This window comes from Hylobates moloch, unplaced genomic scaffold, assembly GCF_009828535.3.
Source record: "Hylobates moloch isolate HMO894 unplaced genomic scaffold, HMol_V3 SCAFFOLD_8, whole genome shotgun sequence".
Classification (NCBI taxonomy): Eukaryota; Metazoa; Chordata; class Mammalia; order Primates; family Hylobatidae; genus Hylobates; species Hylobates moloch.
The window spans coordinates 28,153,282-28,170,504 of record NW_026652283.1 but is presented as its reverse complement, the minus strand read 5'-3'; the positions used below and the strand labels follow the sequence as shown (position 1 = coordinate 28,170,504).

General features: G+C 39.0%; 1 protein-coding gene across 8 annotated transcripts in view; it reads left to right on the top strand.

Moving 5' to 3' along the window:
* The window catches only part of TMTC1 (transmembrane O-mannosyltransferase targeting cadherins 1), a 282,068-nt gene that overhangs the window by 232,946 nt on the left and 31,899 nt on the right, over nucleotides 1–17,223 (top strand). For all 8 annotated transcript variants that reach the window (XM_032159935.2, XM_032159934.2, XM_058442439.1 and 5 more), the window contains one exon: nucleotides 13,305–13,413. In XM_032159935.2, coding sequence (XP_032015826.1) covers nucleotides 13,305–13,413 — 109 coding nt within the window. The remainder of the gene's footprint in view (nucleotides 1–13,304; nucleotides 13,414–17,223) is intronic.

Genomic DNA, 17,223 nt, shown 5'->3' with positions numbered 1-17,223 from the left:
TTATAATTATTCCCAAAATAACATAGACAATTTCCATCACCCCAGAAAGACCTTTCATACCTTCTTCCAGTAAATTTCCACCTCCCCTGAGGCAATCACTGTTCTGATTTTATTTTTTTTACGATAAATTAGTTTGGCCCTAGAACTTTATTTTAAAGTGATAATTTGGTATGTATTTTTGGCATCTGGATATTTTCACTTAGCACAATTTTTTAGTCTTATCCATGTTGTTACATATTTCTTTTTATTGCTGAGAAGTATTCTATCGAAATTAATCTTACATAATTTGTTTATCCATTTACTGTGGGTGGATACTTGGTTTGTTTACAGGTATGGGTTATTACGGATAAAGCTGTTGTGAATATTCACTTCCCAATCTTTGTATGTTCATTTTTCTTGGGTAAATACATATTTATTTATATAAATAATATCTAAATATATAACATATATAAATAATATATAATTTATATATTTAATTTATTAATTTATATATTTAATTTATTTAAATATATCTTACATATTATATATTATTTATATATTATATAATATATAAATAAATATATTAATATTTATACATTATATATTTTTATATTATTTATATATTATTTATATGTAATATATAACATATACTATATTATATATTTATATTTTTATATGTAATATATAAATATATAATATATATAATTATATATTTACATGTAACATATAAATATATAGTTATATGTTAATTATATATATAATTATATATTTATATATATAAATATATAATTACATGTAAATATATAATTTATATATAATTATATATTTACATATTAATTTTATATATAATTATATATTTACATGTAACATATAAATATATAAATATAGGTGTAGAATTGTGGGTGTTTCTTTAATGTTTTCAGAAATTACTGTATTAGTCTGTTCTCATATTGCTAATAAAGACATACCTGAGACTGGGTAATTTATGAAGAAAAAGAGGTTTAATGGATTCACAGTTTCACATGGCTGAGGAGGCTTCACAATTACGGTGGAAGGTGAAGCAGGAGCAAAGACACATCTTACATGGCAGCAGGCAAGAGAGCATGTGCAGGGGAGCTGTACTTTATAAAACCATCAGATCCCCATGAGACTTATTCACTAGCAGGGCAACAACATGGGGAAAACCTGCCCCCATGATCCAATTACTTCCCACCGGGTCCGTCCCACAACATGTGGGGATTATGGGAGCTGCAATTCAAGATGAGATTTGGGTGGGGACACAGCCAAACCATATCAATTCACAAACAGTTCTCCAAAATAATTGTGCCATTTTTCACTCCATCGGCAATAGGGAAAGATTCACTGGGTCCATATCCTTGTGAACATTTGGTGCTGTGTTTTAGCCATTAGTGGTCATTAGTGTAGAATCCACATGTGTTCCTGATTCTGTTCCTCTCCTCTTCTATTACCATAGGCTCTCTCTCAGGTCTTCAGATTCTCTCCAGTCCACAACTTCAGCATGCCCCAGATCCCCCTAGGGAACCTTTCTCAGTAGAGGTGCTCCCTCTAGTTGTTGTCTTCACTGTTTGCTTTTGATCAAATTGGCAAGAAGAATGGTTAGCGCCTGGTGCTTCTCCTTCTTTCCACCTGTTCACACAGCTGTCTAGTGCATTCACTGCTCTGCCAGCTTTTACTCCCTTAGTTTCTCTGCAGTGAAGAATATGACACTGTTGATCTCTGTCTGATTTCGAAGCTCTTTATTTCATTGCTTCTATCACAGTGCAGTATTTTGCTCTTCCAAATCCAACATCTGCTCTTCTTAAGAAATTCACTTCATATCCATTGTGTACACACATAGAGTCCAAATGTCTTAGCATTCAGGGCTTTCCATAATCCTGCCACTTCCCTCCTTATTCTTCACTCTTCTCCCATATTGTGTAAACCCAGACCCCAGCCAGATTAGCCATTTGTCAATGTATGAGAAATACTAACCTGCCAGGTTACATTTGAGAGACTGTGACTGAGGTTTTAAATTGAGAACTTTCCAGTTCATTTAAAATGTGGTTTCATTTACATTTTTATCATTTCATGGTCAGTGGCTGTCCAAAATTAAGTTATCTAGGAAATAACGAGAGTGTCTATGTACTTACTCAAGATTTGGCAGTTGTTTGTATGTAAACAGATTGCTAATGATTAAACTATTTTTGTGAGTCCCTCTCCCCTACTGCAACTCCACTCATTTATACTGTGATTACTGATGAGTTGAGGTTGCATTGTTTTAAGTCCATCATGTGCTTTGCAAGGAATCTTCTCTCAATCTTTCCTTTTCCTTTTGTAACGACTGCAGTAAACACCACGGAGACCTGAAGACAGAGCTGCCCAGGAAGTGCTGGGTGGGAGCAAGCTTTGAGGAATCCCCTGGTTTTTGTTTACATTCTCTTGAAGGAGTTGGAATGTCATCATTTTCCTTCCTTGCATAAATATTTCTAACAGAGGATAATTAAACAGGCCAGACTGTTTTGTCGAGTACAAGAGTTTTCAGTAGTGTCCCTTGTCCTGAAAATCATTTTCCCACCCCATTCACCCTTATGATCTTTCCTGGAATCCCTTGTTATCTTGTGCCCTTGAGCTCCTGTGCTGCCTGAAAGACTTGGGATGACTCAAGATATAGGTGAAAAAGGAATAATTTTTGGAATGACTCAAGGTAAAAGAGGAATTTTTTTTTTAAGAGAAAGGGACTCACTATGTTGCCCAGGCTGGAGTGTAGTGGCTATTCACAGGTGCGATCATAGCGCACAGCAGCTTCAAACTTCCAAACTCCTGGGCTGAAGCGATCCTCCTGCCTCAGCCTCCCGAGTAGCTGGGACTAGTCTGATTCAATTAAAAGAATGAAAGAAATGTGGATAATCATTGAAAATTTCTTTCTGCACACATTTGTCTTACTTTAGGGTACCAAGTGCCTGAACTTTTTTTCTAAAGCCCAGTAGGAGATCAACTTTACCTAGACAATTAAATTTGGCATATAGGCTGTTAGACATGATCAAAAGGCTTTTAAATCTAAAAATGCTCTGTGTAGGCCAGGAAGAGGAACAGGAAGGACAGAAAGAGGAATATGCATGTTCCACTCCTGTCTGTGACCTGCAGGGTCTGTCCCAGGAAGCGTGAGGTAAGGCCCCTTCCCTTCTTGGTGACTCCTTAGCAATTCTGCCAACCTCCCTCACATTTGTACCCTCCTCATACAGGGCCCAGTTCCCTTAGTTTGGTGTTTTCCTGCTGTGCCTCTTGTCTGCTGGCCAGCATAGCAGGGCTGTCTGCCCTCAGCTTTCTGGCCACCCTCCTCCTGCAAGTGACAGGGACAACAGTAACTGGCACTTAAATGTCTGTCTGCTCAGCACTTCTCATGAGCCTGCCCACACCGGTTGTCTAGGACAGGCACATCACTCTCCGATTACAGACTGAGAATCACAGGAGGAGAGAGCTCAGGGCCAGGAAACTGATGCCAGTGCTTTCTGCCGCATCATGCTGCCTCAATTCCACCTCCTGCGTGTTCTCCTCAAGACTAGCAGCTGGGAGAGCTTAGCGAGTTTGACTCTCAATTCTACTGCGAAATTACATGTGACCTTGGGAAAAGGATTTTACCTTGCAGTGCCTCCAACTGCTCATGTATAAAGTGCAAATAATACTAGTAACTACATCTTTCATGAGTACTAAATACAATAATGCAAATAAGTCCTTAATATAGGCCCTATCACCCAATGAAGATGAAATAAGCTTTAACTATTAGTAATTATCACCAGCCCAGGGACATAATTTCTCACTTTCAATTTGAAACTCAGGTCCTTGGTATAAAATGAGTAATGAATCAGAAGTAGATAATGCATTTTCTACCCCTACAGTTGAACAGCTCGGGGGAATTTAAACTTTGCTGAGGCTTAGTTTCTATCTCTTTTTTTTTTTTTTTTTTTTTGAGAGACAGAGTCTTGCCCTGTCACCCAGACTGGAGTGCAGTGGGCCGATCTCAGCTCACTGCAACCTCCACCTCCCAGGTTTTAGCGATTCTCCTGCCTCAGCCTCCTGAGTAGCTGGGACTACAGGCATGAGCCACTATGCTTGGCTAAGTTTTGTATTTTTAGTAGAGACGGGGTTTCACCATGTTAGCCAGGCTGGTCTCGAACTCCTGACCTCAAATGATCCTCATGCCTCAGCCTCCCGAAATGCTGGGATTATAGGCGTGAGCCATTGTGCCCGGCCTCCATCTCTTTAAAACAAAGGGTGAGAACAAGTGATCTCATAGAATTATGTAGCTGCAAGAATCTGTGGTTTTAACTACGACTACAGATTTCTGGTCTCTTAACTGAGAAGTAAAAGAAAAAGAAGACCAGAGAAGAACTTGAAAGTCCCTTTTCTCTCCAGAGGAAGTACTTGCATTGTAATAGCATCCTGCCTCTGCAGAAAGAAAAACCCATCTGTGAGGCTTCTGGTAGAAATTTGAGCTGGGAATCTTGCTGGAGAGGAGAAAGGAGCAAGTGGAGCTAGCATTTATGCCTCCTTCTATGTGCCAGACACTGCTAAGCACACCACTCATGTTCTTTTATTCCACCCTTACAGGAACCTAAAGAGGTAGAGATTATTTAATAATAAGCACATTTCTCTTTGGCCACTGGGGCTCCCAGAGATGAAACATCTAACACATCATTCAACTGGTGAGGGCAGAGCTGAGATTTAGACCACCACAAGCCTGAGCCTAAACCCAGGAACATGCATTAAACTGCATCATCAAAGCATCCCTTTAGCTATGGGGTAAATGAATCCTGACTAAATTAACTCATTCTCAGCTGCCTTCCCTTTTAGGTCCCTACCTGGGAGCATTGTTTTTACATTTTCCCTTAATCTTGAAAGGATTTAGCATATCTATTTGCATACACTTTGAAGTGAAGCTGGCTTGGGACTAGTTTCTCCCAGCCCACCTCCATGCACAGAACCAGCCCTGCAGATGCAGAGGAAGGCACAGTGGGGCAGGTGTTCCGCTGCCTGGGTGCAGAGCAGTGACCTCATCCGGATGACGATAGACACCAAGAGTCGTTCCAAAGGAACAAAGGAGAGGAATTCAGGACTAACGTTTCCTCAGGACCCACTCTGTGCCATCCCCAGTGTGAGGTGTGTGTGTGAGCGGCATCTCCATCTCTGCTGCCCGTTGACTAGATAGAGTCAAAGCTTTCCATCTTACCATTTCTCAGTTTCCAGGTGGGAGAAGGGTAGGATGGGGGGTGGGAGGGAGGCAAGTGGCCTATTCTCTGAATGTTAACTATTAGGCCGGTGCCACTTTTGCACCACTGTATCTAATGAGTTTGACTGTGAATTGACTTTTTTTTTTTTTTTTTTTTGAGATGGAGTTTTCGCTCCTGTTGCCCAGGCTGGAGTGCAATGGCATGATCTCAGCTCACTGCAACCCCTGCCTCCGGGTTCAAGTGATTCTCCTGCCTCAGCCTTTCGAGTAGCTGGGATTAAAGTCACCCCCACCACCATGCCCAGCTAATTTTTGTATTTTTAGTAGAGACGGGCTTTCACCGTGTTGGCCAGGCTGGTCTCAAACTCCTGACCTCAGGTGATCTGCCTGCCTTGGCTTCCCAAAGTATTGGGATTACAGGCATGAGCCACTGCACCTGGCAAAAATATTTTTTAAAATTCTTTATAACCACATAATATGAATCTGTGTCCTCCAGACGGTTCCATGTGGCTTCTGTAGAAAGTCAAGCAGAAAAATTAGGGCGAACCGCTAGTAAACTAGATGCTGTATTTCCATTACATTTCCCAGGTGTGCTCAGTAAACTTGAATCTAAAGGAAGCTACACAGAATATAATCTGATTTTCTTTTCTTTCTGTACAGGAAAGATAGTAGAGCCACAGAAACATGTGTGCTCTGTAAAGATCATCTCGGTCAGACATTTACAATTTGACTTTCACAATTCAGTTTTTTAGATGAGCTGGTAAAGTCAATAGGCCAAAAAAAAGCCATGATCTTTTTTTATTTGTTGGGAACATCAATTTTGAATCCAACAACAACAAACACCCCGACAAAGGAATAGTAATTAAGAGGTCTGCCCAGCATTCCAAGTTCACACTGTGGTTAATGGGAAATTTTATTGCCACCAAAAGGGTCGCCAAATCCATTTATTTCTGTTACTGGCATTTCCTACGTTCTCCCCAAATGTCAATACTTTTTCAAAGCAAGCATCTGCTTTCAGTTTAAATGAATATGTCATGAGACTTTAGACAGGAATCCAAAAAGTTCTCTAAATTGACAAACTTACCCAGTGCTTAATTACTAAAAGAAAAATGTGGTGAAACCTTGTTTGCTTTTGCTAAATATCTGTCACTGACATGGAGCCATGAAAGTGAGATGATGCAAATGTTTTTACTTAACACACAGGAAAAACAGTCCCACTGCTGTGTAACCAAAGGGAAAATTCCCTGTGAAACTACAAGTGTTTAATGGCAAAATTTGCACATTCTGAACAAGATCTAATTTCTACTTAATGTTTCTCTTATGAAATCAATGATGATGTCACTGGTCCCAGGAACACATTCTTGGGAATTTTTTAGCCTTTTAGAATCTCCCGGGGGAAACATGAGAGAGTTGAGTTTTGCTGCACAATATTAGGAGATTTTTATTTATGTTATGATGGATAACACAGGAGCTAAGACTTGGATATGCAATCAAGGATATTCACAATACAGCCCCTATGAGAAAGAAAACTGCCTCTTCTCATTGCAGGACTCCCGCCTCAGAGTTCTACTCTGCCCAAGCCCATTCTGCCACATTTCCTGGTATCCAGGAGTATCTTTCATGGGGCAAATTAACCAGCCAGTGCCACCTTTCACTTTTGGTCAGATTGTCCCAGGGAAGCCTTCTTTATCCTGTTTTTTTAGCTTTCAGCATCCTATTATATTTAGCCTCCTATGCAGGATCAATTGAGCCATGCTAAGCAGAATCACCTGAGAGGCTTAGAATCCTAATGATTCCTGGGCCCCACCAAGACCTGCTGAATCTTACCAGTCCTGGCATTCTGCGTTTTACCAAACACCTGGAGAGTTTTACCCACCAGAATTTCAGAAGCGTTGATCTAAGGGAGAAGTAAAGACAAAATATTTTAGATCACGGAGGATTATTATCAGTCGTCAGCTAGTGACGCTGTTTAGCAGTTAAGGAAATTCCAGATGCTGCAGGGCAATAATATTGCCAAATTCTGGAGCAGTTTTACGCTTACCTGCACTTTCTACCTATCCAGGGATCCCCAAGAGTTCCATCAGTGCCAGTTGAACCCTCTACCAGAAGCTCTGAGAGTCCTTGTTGTTCTTAGTGTCTTTTGTATCACATGAGTTCTTAAAGGGATTCAGAGTTTTCTTTTCTGTGACTCCAAAATCAAAGTGTGTCTATGCCTGATTGGACAGGATATATACTGATGTTTGATTTTATCTATTTTTCACTAATTATGGGCTAGTTAACTCAGGCCTTTCAATATAACTCAGAGAAATGACCCATGGACTTGGTCAGTTCAGAGAAGAAAAGTTATTTTAATATTTTTACCCTTTGAAATTGACCTGTCAATTCAGTCTAAATGGCTAAATGGCTATATTAATACAATGCTATGAATTTAGGTATGATGATTATTAGATTAAAAATCTATTGTGGGGCCGGGCGAGGTGGCTCATACCTGTAATCCCAGCACTTTGGGAGGCAGAGGCAGGTGGATCACGAGGTCAAGAGATTGAGATCATCCTGGCCAACATGGTGAAACACCGTCTCTACTTTTGTAAGTTAGCTGGGTGTGGTGGCGCTTGCCTGTAATCCCAGCTACTTGGGAGGCTGAGGCAGGAGAATTGCTTGAACCTGGGAGGCAGAGGTTGCAGTGAGCCGAGATTGCGCCACTGCACTCCAGCCTGGGTGATGGAGCAAGACTCTGTCTCAAAAACAACAACAACAACAACAACAAAAACACAGAAACAAAAAACTATTGTGGTATCAGACACAAAGAAAAATTTCTCTGATGTGTAACCCAAGCTTTTTATGAATAGTTTGAAATGTGGAAGGATATTACTTAGGAGAGACTATATCAAAAATGGCACATTCTCCTTGGTTTTAAAAAGTAAGAAAAGAATAGGTTTCAATGGGTGATTTTTACAAACATTAAATGACTTAATAATAAAAGCCAAAACATAGACAGTACCTACCAAGTGCCTGAGATGCATGGGGGTCAGATAATTTGCCTAAGGAAACACAGCTAGTAAGTGGTAGATGTAGAGTGAGATGCCAGTCCTTCTGGTTTTTAAGTCTGTACTTTTAACTACCGTATGGTCGTAAGGTGGATAGGCAGCTTAGCAGTGTGCTTGGTAAGGAACAGATTTTCAAAACATGGATGCTGTGCCTGTGATTTTCTTATTCTAAGTTAGGCTTGGGCTGCTTCTGTCTTCCTTAGGACCACATCTATAATGCTTAAAGTACTGTAGAAACAAAAAATGTAACATGGGGGAATCATATTGTCACCTTTTGTCAAATTTTATTCAAATGTTGGAAAACATTTAAGGAGATTTACAAAGATCTAGAAATAAAGAGTAAAACTATGGCTTTTTGTTTGTTTGTGTTTATTTTTTTTTGAGACGGAGTCTCACTGTCACCCAGGCTGGAGTGCAGTGGTGCGATCTCGGCTCACTGCAAGCTCCGCCTCCCGGGTTCACACCATTCTCCTGCCTCAGCCTCTCAAGTAGCTGGGACTACAGGCGCCCGCCACTGTGCCTGGCTAGTTTTTGTATTTTTAGTAGAGACAGGGTTTCACTATGTTGGCCAGGCTGGTCTCGAACTCCTCTGACCTCACGATCCACCTGCCTCGGCCTCCGAAAGTGCTGGGATTACAGGCATGAGCCACTGTGCCTGGCCAAAACTATGGTGATTTTTTTTTAAAAAAAACGAACGCAGCAATTATTGAATTTCTACTCTGTGCAAGTCACTTTTCTGGAATTGGGGGAAAAAAAAGTAACATTAGTAAGATCGTAGGTCCCACCTGCGAAGGAACTTAAAACCTAGTGGTCACAGACAAATTGTATAACATTTCAGCGAGTGAACACAGAAATGCCAAGTGTGGCCTCAATGGAACACTCTAGATTTGAAGTTCTAAATTAGAGTCCAGGTGTTATCAAAGCTGTGTGACTGGGGACAAATCACTTGAGCTCTCTAAACCTTAGTTTTTTATTCATTTGGGGTGATGGTGGTTGGTATTTTTGTCAAAATCTTTGAAAGGGAGATAATTATGCCAAATTTATAATGCTTAATGAGAATTAGAGTAAATTACTTAGCATGGTCCTTGGCAGAGAGTAAATGTTTAGGAAACAACTATTGTGAAATATGCAGCTTAAAAAACTTGTCTGCATGGCACATTCACTGTTAGATGGACCTGGATCCCCCCTCCCAAGAGGTAGCAGTAGGTTCCCCACACGTGCTTCACTCGGATCTCAGAGAATAAACATATAGAGGTCAGAATGGGGCTTCTAGGTAGCATTTTCCTACCATATTTTTCCTGTGATGATAGAAAAAAAAGCTGAAATATCAGAAAGGTGATACATATGTATACATATGTTCTTCGTTTTGCTAAGTGTTTTTACGAGCTTTGAGCTGGGCAAGTCAGGGAAGCTGTCTCTGGGAACCAGAGTTGAATAGGAAGGAGAGAAAAGCCATCTATGAAGTGGTGTGGGAAGAACACCAGGCTGAGAGGTGGAAGACCTAGGGCTAGTGCCTTCTTTTTGCTTAGGAGCAGGGCAAATCACGAAAGCGCTCTGAATCTCAGTCTCTAGTACCGTAAATTGAGGTTGGAGTCTATCCATAATTCTCAAATCTGGGCGATTGTCATATTCATATGGAGGGCGTCCTATTAAGAGGCCAAGCCTCAGAGCACTACCGTCTTTTTTAAAGCACACCCAGTGATTTTTAAGGTACAGTGAAGATAATCAATGGAGTAGGTCATTGTTAGGTTCTGCAGAATAGATGCCAAAGGCCACCCAGTTTCGCTGGAGTAGCAGGTACCTGGGTATGTTTGGAATGCTAGTCAGAACCATATTGTAGAGGGTTTTAGCCTAAGAGTCTATCTGTAGGTAGTTGGACATTAATAAAGATTTTTATATATGAAAGCAGTGGTCTAGAAAAAGTTCTTCCCGTTGTCGGCACATAATAAAAGGAGAAGAATGAGGGAACTAAAAGCAGATGTGTGAACCAAGGCATTAGCAAGCAAAATCGAGTAAAATGCTGAGTAAGACTGCAATAATCCAATAGTATTGTAGGACTGATTTTTAATATGGGATAATTAGAGAAACATGTGCTATAATACAGATATGAAAAAGGGATGCTACTAACATCAGAAACAGTTTGAAATGAAGTTTCAATCTCACATAGTAATCATATTACTATATAATCAAGGAAGGTTTTATTTAGATGAATTATCTTCTCTAAGTTACTGTGTCAAAGCCATAAGCTCCCACCAAGGGGTGAGCAAGAGAGACTATAGAAGAAATACTTTCTTCCTTCCTCTCCCTTTTAGAAACAATAACAAATCACCACTTATCAACTTATTGGGCTTTCTTTAAAAAGAATTTAAAAATCTCTCTCAAGGTGGCATGTGATGTCTGTCAGCCTGACCCGTTGGTGCTTAATGACACTCAGCGGCTCCCAAGCAAAAGGAGAATCATCCAGGAGTACACAGCCAAAAAGAAATGTCCTCTCTGCCAGAGTCTTTGCATCTTGTAATACTCATATACTAAATGAGTTACATGATGAGGTGTTTTTCTTAAAGTCTGTTAGTCTCTCACAGGATTTTTAGAGATGATGTTTTTTATCAAGAATCTGGGTTCTTGATAAATAACTTTGATGATAATCTTTCCATTGTGTCACATGGATGTTCATGGACAACCTCAAGCATTTAGGTTCATAGACTGTACTGAGTGGTCATCTTGCTAAGCTCATATGTAAAAGGTCTAAGTTTCCATTCTAACTAATGTGAGCCATGACAAAAGAAAACCATTAAATCATTGCTATGAAGATGTTATGGTTTTTTTTTTTTTCTCTGCTGATTTGAAGAATATCTAAGCTAAATTATGTCCCAAGGGACTTAATTTTCAGCCTTAATTTTCAAAGTCCATACCTTCCTTTGGACTTTGGGAGGATTTCCAAATTAATGTTATTAAAGATTTTTGCATTTTTGGAGGAAGAGTTCTGCTGACCATAAGATATAGCCAAATTAGTGGGATATGAAAATACATTTCATTTAAAAAACATGTGCCAATGGAAGAATTACATGAAGGTATATTACAGAATAGAAACTTGAGTGTGTGTAAACGTAGTGTTTGTATGGTAGTCATGGAGTCTTGTGGGTACTCTTTAAATGTCCACGAAATGAGTGAATCAATAATAAAGCACTAAGTGAGCTGTAATACAAATTAATTATAACCATGCAACTTGAAAGCCATCCCAAGGACAATCCACTTAAGGACACGGGTGTTATACCTGTTCTCAAGGATGGGACTTTGCATGAACAAGAGCCCATTAGGAGTTAGATAGACCCTAATAAGAAGAGGATAGTATGGACCACCACCTCTCCTGAGAAACAGCTAAGTGCTTGACATATAATCGATAATGATAAATATTTGCTTCATTGAATTGTTAAATCCAAGGTCTATGTTGGACGCATGGCGGTTTTTTCCCCAAGGTCTATGATAGTTGAAATTGCCTTATGTAACAAGCTGCTTCTAACACTTAAGATCTCAAAGTTATGGAGTGAATATTAGTATTACCCCTATGTAACTTCATCCTCAGAAACTGGATGGGGGGGATGGAGGGCGTGGGGGATGGAGGGGATTGTATCAGGAGCTACGGTCACCTGCCTTTGATACCTCATGGGACAGTTCTGCTGAAATCACAGCATGCATACAGATCACCTGGGAATCTTTTGAAACGGTAGGATTAGATTCAGTAGCTCTGGATGGGGCCTGAGATATTCTGCATTTCTCCCAGGTGATGTTGAAACCGGTCTATGAATCACACTTTGAGCACAAAGGTCATTAGGGGTGGATTCCTAAGAAGTTAGAATCAGCAGATATGGTATGATGGAAGAGCACTCAGAAGACTGTTTATATAAACATGGAAGAGTCACTTGACTTCCCTGAATTGAAAATTTCTCATTAGAAAAATGAGTATAATAATAGAACAGTAATATCTACCACATGTGATTGTTGTGAGAAATACATTAATAATGTTATGTGAAAATATATGAGGGTATATGGCACATAGTCATTGCTAAATCAATGCATAGTAAAAACATAAGCACGCAACTCTATATTGGTAACTGTTAAAGAGGAGGGGACCTTTAGGCTGTGTCCTTGCTACAGTGCAAAGGATTCTCTTTTTCATTGCACAATCACAATGTCTAGCACTTAACGAGAGACTAGTGTCTGTGGAATTGTATTAATAGCAAACTTGATCACTTCCAATACTGTACATTTTTGGCCCCAAAAACATTGATATCAGCATAATGACCCAATGTCTCCTCATTGGATTTAACAGGAGAGAGAACTTTTACCCAAGAAGATGGTAATAACTTTTGGGCCTTGAGTCCTCTTTAAAAGGAAGTGTCATCACTGGGGGAAGAACCAAATGAAGAAGACAGAATTAGCCTCAATTTTCAGCAAAAATATGATGATAAAATGTCTCATTATTCTTTACCAGTCAGTGGTCACAGTAGTCTCTAATTTCATAAATTATTTATGGAATATTTTCTCTCTTAAATATAAAACCAAAGATTAACATTGGCAGTTTGGCCTGGTTTGTTCCTGGAAGGTACAGCCACCCTAGGAGCTCAGCCTGCAGTGGTGTGATCAGTACTACAGGGACCCACATATCTTCACATCACTGTAAATTGGCTCTCATGCCACCCAGACAATGTCCCCCAAATTGTTTCTGTAAAGATCAGAGTTTCTCATTAACAAACCTCCAAAATATTGAATATAACTCTTGAAGAGTGCACAGCAGGAAACAGAAGGTAGAAACAAGTGGATAACCTGAAGGGTAATTTACATCTTTACGTCTCTTTCCATGGAGAATTCAGAGACAGAAAGAAACTGTTAGCACCTTGAGACAATGTAGTTTAATTCATTTGCAATAAAATCCAGAGTGAATCAGCTAACCTTTGCTAAAAGAAATGAGATTTTTAGAGTCTAATCAGAGGATTGAAACAAAGTGTTATTAAAAGATGTTCTCCCCCCTCCCCCTTCGTTATTATCTATAGGTCCCAGGAGAAAAAGGAAGAAGCTATCACCTTACTGAAGGATTCCATCAAATATGGTCCAGAGTTTGCAGACGCATATTCAAGCTTAGCTTCGTTATTGGCTGAGCAGGTAATTGTTTCACACGGTAGTTTTTTTTCAATGTTATTGTTACATGTATAAATTAATGTTACACAGATTTTTGTACTGATTTAATTTGTAAACCCATATTGGACAACCAATCTCTGTGTCAGTTTCTTTTGGACAGAAATTACAAGCCTAATTTTCTCACTCCAATATTCTCTGTGTAGTGAAGGTCGCCTTTAGACAAAGATGGTACATTATTGGCCATTGATATATTCTCTCTCACTTTGGTACAGAATCTATCAAGAACAATACATGATGTTTGATGTTTGTATTACTACTTACTTATAATATTTTTCTGAGGAATTGCTGGTGGTCTAAGATCACTGAACTCAATATGGAGCCATTTGATAATCCTACAAATTCTGTTTTAACATCTGTTAGAATATTACAGAGGCTCATGAGACAGGCTCCTAAGAGAACATTTCTTGTGGCATAAAATAGAGCTGTGTTTTCAATCCCTTCCTTCTTTTCAGTCATGTCTAAATGATTTGATACCAGTTTTCAGAGTCTTAGATGCATGACCCCTGCTATGGAGAAACAGATATAAGTTGTCTTCTCTCTAAATTGATGATATGGTTTTTGTTGACACACATAGTGCCCTTGATAGACAGTAGATTCTGCTACCATAAAATTGCCAGATTATCTTTAAAACTCAAACTCAACATCTCTGCAACATGCCCGGCAGCATTCAGTTGGCTTAAGGGTAATGAGTGATTTGATACTGTATGTCAGTTTTGTAGGGAGCAATTTGCATCAAAAATTTTGGGAGGCTCCAGCAAGAAGCAAAATTAGGACATTCTATGAATATTTAAGTAACAGAGAATATAAACCTAGTTGTTTTGCCCTTTTTCCCTGTAGGATAGGCGGGCTTTAGATTAAAAACCTCTGCCTGTGTTGGATGATTTTAATGCATGCTTTAGTATAATGTGTGAGCTGAAATGGTGATGGATGTGTCTGTGCTATACACGGGCAGTCCTCAGCTGCCCTTGGCTTGTGTTGAAACAGACAGAGGCTGGCTTCATCAGTGTTGCTTTGTCTCACCTAACCCCAGACCCTTCCTTTTCATGAGCCCCTCCCTCTGCCTCTGACTGGCTGGTTGTTTTGCAGTTACTCAGATGTGCCAAGTGTGCTTCTCTCTCACAGCCTTTGCACCAACTGTTCCTGCAGCACTTCTCTCCCAGATAGATATCTTAGAGTTTCCAAGATATTTCATATCATGCTGGTTTCTGACCAAATGTTACTATATCAGAGAGGTCTTCTGAGATGACCCTTTGTAAATAGCAACCTTCCGCTGCCCATCATGTTCTCTACCACCGTATCCTGCCTTACTTTCCCTATAGTATTTATCACCATCTAAAACACATTTATTTGTTTATGGACTTTCTGCCACCATTAGAATATTTGACTATAAGAACAGCTTTGTGTTTTATTCATCTAAGCTCATTTTAAAAATGATCAAGATTTTAATGATGTTGAACTTTATTTTAGTTCCTTCTGTAGTATGTTTGCATTCAGCCTTACTATTAACAAATTTTGTAGCAGATGGAAGTTTAAACTGAATAACATATATACTTTTTCCTTAGTTGTGTGGAAGAACTGTCAGATGGCTTATTTAAAATCGATTACTTGATAAATTTGATCTCTTGTGAACTGCAATGGCAAATTGCTATCAAGTTATTGCATTTTACATAGTTGAAGTTGTGAACAATTGTTAAGAAAAACAAATGATGACTAGGATCGTTACCTTTTCTTACATATAAAGGTCCCATCTTTTAGCACTTTCCTGTTCTAGATGTGAATGTAAAATGCTATGAGATCTAAGAATGTAACTCATAGCATTGAGTTACACTGAGTTACACATAGCATTGAGTTACATTGAGTTACATAGCAAGAAAGATTGAAAAATTCTTTCTTCTGCCCCTTTGGGCAATTGATTTGAGCGTGAAAACAATGGAGCAGCTGCTGAGCATAACTCAGGACTGCCTTCCGCTCCCTGACTTTCAACATCCTATCTTCATGTTTTGAACTATTTAGTCATAAAAGAGTGCATCAGATGTGTAAGCAAGGCACAAACTGTTAGAGAAAAACCCACCTAGCTTAACAGTTTTTGGTAGCAAATGAATTCATTTCTTGGTTGCACAACTTTATTTAACAGCATCCTGGCATTTCAAACACCCAGAGTGTATGAAATCAGTATTGACAAACCTTGGTCAATGTGTAACACACAGTGAAGCCATCCCTTTCGTCAAGCGACTTTGTCCTCCATTGCCACCATCTGTCCACATGCACGCCCACACGGACTGTGGTTGTGGGTCAGTTTCATGCCAAAAAGCTCTTTCCTACACTCAGCTGAAATCAGCCGTTTTGCAGGCAGTTTTTCAGAAGCTAGATGAAAGGATTCATTCTGTATTTACATCAGCCTGACGTCTTCTGTATTTATATCAGCCTGACATTTCTGATTTTCTAGGACTTTTTAGTTTTTTTCCTGCCGTACAGTGTATTGACTACTGTTTCCAGCTCTTTCAGTTGGCAAACTTGATGATAGTTTTAGTTAAATAACTAGTTTATGTCTTTGATTTTAAAAAATGTTGTGAAGATCAGTATTAGTTAGGAAGCCCTGCAGCATATCTGTAGAACCTTCTCTCCAGGTTGACCTTTATCTTATGCCAGACTCTTTGGGTAAACGTATTCAAGCATTCGTTAATTTGTTGAATTATATTATCCTCCAGCTCACCTCTCTCAGTCTTGTGTACAGAGATGTTTCAAGACACATTTTCAGACACCTGCCAAAATCCTTCCCCTGATGTAAGGCTGTGAATCTATAATATCAAAAAAGGAAACTAGGTTTATTTGGTATACCTTGCTCTTATTATAAGCATGCTGCTGTCTGTTGACATCGTTTCCCATCCTCAGTGCCAATAAAACCATGAATGTAGGATTTGTCAGAAACTGATATTGTGTTCCTTACTCTGTTGTAACCTGAAGGGAGAAATTTCATCTGTTTGCGCAAAGTAGGGGATTTGACAAATTTGAAAAATAGATTAATGAGTTGAAAAGACATTACATGGTAGAACATATTAAGGCCATAATGGAGCCCAAGTTTTACATTGATAGATAATAGGAAGTAACGGTAAATATCCGAGGAGAGTGCTCTAAAACATGTGAGGAAGAAAACCTTGTGGAAAACACACGGTGTATTTTGGAAAAGGCTTTTACATGCATTCTGGTGTGAGTAGTTGAGAGCCTTGTTTGCAGAAGAAAGTGAGGGAATGGATAGAATATAGTGGAAAAAGAAAGATTTCCATGGTACATAGGGACTGTCAGCATGTAAAGGTTGAAAGGAAAAGAAAAATAGAAAATTAAGAACTCCAGGTCAGAACACCTAAGAAACTGAGAAGATTTATGGCCACTGATAGACATGGATAAGCCAGACAGAAGCAAGATTTTAGGAAGGAAATAAGATGAGTGTCAACATTGTTTCCAGTTAAACAAGTAATATAAATATATAAAGGAAAGTGTGAAAACTCAGAGAAAATAACATATACATCCTTTATTCATAATATAATACCTGGAGACAACAAATGTTATAATTCTTTAATATTATGCATGCCTTTTAAATATATTTATGTGTTTCCATACTAATATTTATACACTGTTTGTATCCTGTTCTTTTCACTTGCCGTTAAATTATACATACTATTATATGTTTTTTCATGGTGCTAAATGACCTTCATAAATACCACTTAAATGGCTGCTTACTGATTTATCAAAATGGCTCGCTGTAATATATGGTGA